Below are 5,638 nucleotides of genomic sequence, written 5' to 3'. Positions count from 1 at the left end.
ACTGGGCCTGAGATGGGGCTGAAGAATTACATAAGCCCTGGCTGCAGAACCTCTTAGACCAGATAAAGACTTTTTGTCATTTTTCATGAGAGCCAAAAGGAACTATTAAAACATATTAAGCCAGGGGGTTCAATGAACACCAGATTTTTTTTTTTTTTTTTTTTTTTGGAAAAAGAATCGCCTCACTGCAGTAAGGTGAAGAAGTTGGAAGGGAGCAAGTGTAGATGTAGATAAACCAGGTCTGGGTGACTAGTCTCCCAAGCTTAGTGACAGGAAGTGAAAAAAGACTGGATTGGGATGATGAAGGTAGAAATGGAGAGAAGTGGGTGGTTTTGAGAGACATATGGGGAGTGAATGTTTAGGACTTGGCATGTAAGGTAAGGAAATGCGATGAGTGCAGAATGACTCTTGCATAACTGGATGGAGGGAGGGTTCTTCCCCAAGATAGGGAGCACTGAAAGAGGACACAGTTGGGAAGGGACAGTCATGAGTGTTGTTTTGGGGAGGAAGTTTTCTAGAGAGAACAGTTCCAGGAGACATGTGTCTCATCACGTCAGCTCCTTCCAGAGGTCGGTTTTACCATATTTACACCCCACTCTGAAGGGTCCACTTTTTAAAGGTGGTTGGTACGGGGGAGAAAGCAAAGACTGTGCCCTGATTTGGTGTCTCCCTATCTGGTCCAGGTCCCTACACTACTGTTGCTAGAGGTAAAACACTGGGCAAATCATTTTAAGGGTCTGTGGACCTTAGTTTCCTTGTCTTCAGAAACCCTTAGTCAGAAGGGTTCTTGTGAGGATTAAATGAGGGCATTGATATTTCCATGGCTGCATAAACCTCTATGAGCTGTATGAACACAATATATTATTGGTATTTCTATCGCTATATTTGTTGCTATTATTGCTGCCCAAACTTCAATAATATTAATATTAAGAATATGTAATTTAATGTTTCTTCATGAGTTCTTAGGGGAAAAAAGGTGTGATTGAAGTCTAAATAAGTAAGTATACCACCCAGGAGCTTGAGATGGTGCCCCAAACTATTTATAAGCCTGTGTGTTTACTTGAATTCAGACATTCCCGACATGTAAATTATGCAGAGTCTGTGTCACAGCAGAGCACTCTGTGTTCCTAAAAAGAATTTTCCTTTTTTTCCAAATCCTTTACCTTTTAAAATAAATCTCATTATGGAGTGCTGACATTTTCAGTAAAACCATTCAACCAAAAGCTGCAGTTTTTTTAGACTAAAAACAAGTCTGGTTTATTAGGCAGCAGCTTATAACTTACTGCTAAGTAGATGCAGTCTATTTAGAGAAGTTTATGTAGATATCCGATAAGACATTTCAGAGTCCCCATCTCTTTCTGACTAAGACTGAGAGTGTTAAGCAGACTATCAAGAATTCTCTCTTTCTCTCAGTGGAGTGGGAGGTGAGTATCACTGTGTGCTTGGGTGGATGGAAACAGTAGAATCAATATTTGAACCAGATCTCTTGATCTTTATGCTATTAATATTTCCTCCAATTATACCGCTAACTCTACTATCGTGTTCTAGCTGAGTGACTTTGGATGTAACCTTCTTCAAAGGGTTGTGGTGGGATGGAGAACTAAAACTTATGAATATGTAGTGGCCAGCATATACTAGGGCCTCATCAATGATCACATCCTTCTTTTTCTCCTTTGCTTCTCCCTCTTTCTTTCCCTTCATCTCCCTTTTCCTCCCCTTCATGTCTCCTCCTGTTCCTCCACCCATTGATTCAGCTCCTAACTTTGTCTCGCCTGTCTGTTCTTACACTGAAAAGTGGCATATAATTAAGTTACCCGAAGTCACTTAGTGATGTAGGCCCCTACCAGTGATAATAATAACTAATTTATAGAGCCCTGACTGAGAATCATTTCTTTTAATCTTGTCCCCAGACGCATGAGGTGAGTAGTAGTATTGTCTGCATTTCACAGATATGGAACCTGAGCCACAGAAAGGTTAGAAGTTCAATATTACGGAGTAAGTGATATTGCTGCAAGTTCCCACCTCCACCCTCACTCCACCCAAAGGCCTCCAAAATCATTATAATTGGCATTCATTTATTCGCTCAACAGACAGGTATTTAGTGTAGGCAATTTGACTGCCCAGCAGACACAGTCTGTGCCCTCACGTAATATGCACACACACACAGGCACACGTGCACACACTGGTTGATGCTCAGCCTGTACTTACTGGCATTTTCCTACCCTCTGTAGTGCAGTGCACATTCTGATTGGTCAGTGTCCACGTGGCACTCATTGCTAAACATTTTATGTTTCATTCCTCCTTCCCAACTGTGATAAATGCCACAAGGGAGAAAGGATAAGGATGCTTTGAGAGAGTGTTATGAGGCCAAGTTTATACAGCAGTTTCGGAAATCCTCTTTGAATGAGACATTGGAACCACGACTTGAACAATGAGTGCTCTCAGCCCACTGTTAGATGACCCCGGTCAGAGGCAGATTGTACAGACCTGAAGTCCATGTTAGGGGGTTTGAACTTGATCATAAAATAAAGGGGATGCTATTCAATAAAGTGAACGGGGGAGGGATATCATTTGGTTTGGATGTTAAGAATTGCATTGTGGGTACTTTGTGCAGAACGGCTGGGAATGGGATGCCCATTCCACTTACACGTTAGATTGATTCTGTGTGGGGAGATTCAGACATCAGTCAGTCACAGATCAATCTTTTCAGTCTTCTAGGGAAAACAAAGCACGTGTTGATACAATTCTAATACAAGTTGTGGAGTGCTATATCCCAAAGGTTATAGTAGGCAGACAACAAAGTGCTGTTGGCCAGGGGAATTACAGACCGTGCTCACTTTCTTTTAAACAGAAGCCATTGTTTTGATTCCTTCTTTTTCTCTCCATTGGAGAGATTCTTAACTCTTACTCAGAATTTTCCACGTGTGCCCTGAAAGACCCAAATCTGAAGAAAATCTATTCAGTAAACATTTATCTAGTGTCTACTTTGTCTTTGGTTCATAAAAATCTCACTTCACTTGTTTCACTGTATTTCTACCACAAGACTATAGTAGGAGGAGCTCTACATAGACATGGCTTGGGGGACAGTGGACCTGCATTCGAGTCTCTATTGTATCTTTTGTCAACAATGTGACCATTGGAGATCAGCATAAACTAGTTTGCAATGAGTAAATTTTGTGTACAGATTGAGTTAGGACAAAGAGATACTTTTGTTGTCCATGGAGGAAGATGTGTTCTACGAAGGTTTCCTAGAGAACCGGGAAGATGTAGAGGAGTGTGAATCAGTTGACTCCCAACGCAATGCAAACTTGGTTATCTAACGGATTCCATCATGGGTCGTCATCTCTGAGCTCTGTGATGACAAAATATTTTCCATCATCTTCCACCTTCCCTCCTCCTTTAGTCATGGGACTAGATTAAGTAGGGGGTGGTGTTAGGTGTTTCTCCCACCCTCTTTCTTCTGAGTTGATCAAACTTCACTGTCTTCTGTGTTAGGAATGCCATTATCTTTAATTTGGAAAGGTTATGTCATCAACTTTACTTCTCTGTGATGATTCCTACAGGATAGATCACTGGAACAATGAGAAGGAGAGAATTTTGCTGCTCACAGACAAGACTCTCTTGATCTGCAAATACGACTTCATCATGCTCAGCTGTGTGCAGCTGCAGCGGATTCCGCTGAGCGCTGTCTTTCGCGTCTGTCTGGGCAAGTTTGCCTTCCCTGGGCTGTCACTGGACAAGTGAGTATAATGCCCTAGACTTGGGGAGGTGGTACAGTCGGGGTAGGCACATGGAAAGCAATCACGAAGTTCAGTGTGGTACTGTAAAGTGGGAATACCTGGGGAAGAACACTGAAGTCATCAAAGTTGAAATCATCAGACTGTTGAGTTCCTACTCTATGTCAGGCACTAGGAATACAACTTGAAGTAAATCTGTACTTTAATATGAGACCTGACAAGTCAGTAGCTAAATGTAAGGTGAGAAGAGCTGTGGGAACATGGGGGAAATGTGCCCACCCACTTCGTGTGGCAGATAATTAGAGAAGCTTTCCTGAAGAAGTACTTGAGCCAATATTTGATGTGGAGCAGGAGTTAGCTAAAGAAAAGGAACCAACGTTGAAGAACATTCCAAGCAGAAGAAACAGCACAAACAAGAGTGGAGAGGCGGGAAAAAGTGTAATGCCTCTGGGAATTAAAATTATTCTGTCATGTTCGGTGGATAGGTGCCAAGATGGCTAGTAGTCCTTCTTATAAGAAGTGACTTTGGGATCATCCCCGGAAGCTTGTGGCAGGGAACTGTCATCAACTCTCTCAGAGATGTTGGCAACTACTGCAAGACGTGGTGAGGTGTACAGAAGAGGATGACGGAACTGGGAAAGTTCCTGTCACAGTCTGGAGAGGAACTGCCTTTACTAAACATGTTAGTCTAAGCCAGAAGGACAACAGTCTTCCTCTAAGACTGAATGTGAGATCTTCCCATCGAACCGTGAGCTCCTTGAGGGCAGTGCCTTTTTTGTTGTCCTTTAAGTATCTGGCATTGGGCCTGGCATATAGTAAGAAGTGAGAAATCTTTTTTAAGATACAGAAAAAAAGCACAACTTGATCAAGTGATTGATTGGCTTTCTTTACACAAAACATAGTATACTAAAAACATATTTTTTATTTACTCTTTTCATGGATGCAAGAAATGATTAAATGATTAAGTTCATTAGCTTTTAAAACTGGTCAATTTTTCAATAATATATCCATATTGTATAATATATATTTAAATATCACAAACATAGTTTGTTTTCAGGACCTCTCTCTTCCACTCCAGACCTTCAGTTCTCTGGCATTCTTTCCACAGGTGATAGTAGTTTCTTATGTACTTTCTTAAAAAATCTATAAATATAAAAGAATAAAAAGTCTCTGTGCGTATATATATATATATATGTATGTTTCTACACATTTAGGATTATATAGCTACACACATATTTACTACGTATTATTTTACTCAATGAAAGCACATATCATAAACTGTCCTGCCTCATGTTATTATATATTATTTAAAGGTATAACTTGGAGACTTATATAATCATCTATAGATCAATCTCAGTCTTTTTAATGGTACAGAATATTTCATTTGATCCCATTTATCCAGCCCCTCATTGATGTATATTTATTTTTACCTACTACAAACAGTGCTGCTACAAATATTCTTGCTTGTAGAACTTGGCACAAATGTGCAAATGTATCTTTAATGTAGATTTCTGGAAGTGAAATTATTAGATCAATGTCATATAAATATTAGATATTGCCAAATTGCCTTCCAAAGATGTAACACCAATTGATGTTCCACAAAGTATGAGGGTATTCTCTTCCACATACCCTCCCCGTTATCATAGATTGTTTTTTGTGGCTGAGTGGAAATCCATGGTATACATATACCATATTTTATTAATCCACTCATGTATTGATGGGCCCTTGGGTTGTTTCCACATCTTTGCAATTGTGAATTGTGCTGCTATAAAACATTCTAGTGTAGATGCTGAAAAAGATGTCTTATTGATTTGTAAGAGCTATTTATATGTAAAAGAATTTGGCCGCTTTTATGCTATATATGCTGCAAATAATTTTTTCCTAGTTTTCCATATATCCTT

At 39.9% G+C, this 5,638-nt stretch overlaps 1 protein-coding gene across 1 annotated transcript in view; it reads left to right on the top strand.

Annotated features, from left to right (window-relative positions):
* The window catches only part of TPRG1 (tumor protein p63 regulated 1), a 128,903-nt gene that overhangs the window by 58,709 nt on the left and 64,556 nt on the right, over nt 1–5,638 (top strand). Inside the window, exon 4 of the mRNA XM_012640598.1 lies at nt 3,564–3,740. Within this exon, the coding sequence (XP_012496052.1) occupies nt 3,564–3,740 (177 nt within the window). The remainder of the gene's footprint in view (nt 1–3,563; nt 3,741–5,638) is intronic.

This window comes from Propithecus coquereli, unplaced genomic scaffold (genome assembly GCF_000956105.1).
Source record: "Propithecus coquereli isolate 6110/MARCELLA unplaced genomic scaffold, Pcoq_1.0 Scaffold10, whole genome shotgun sequence".
Lineage (NCBI taxonomy): Eukaryota > Metazoa > Chordata > Mammalia > Primates > Indriidae > Propithecus > Propithecus coquereli.
This window is presented reverse-complemented; position numbering and strand designations above follow the sequence as displayed.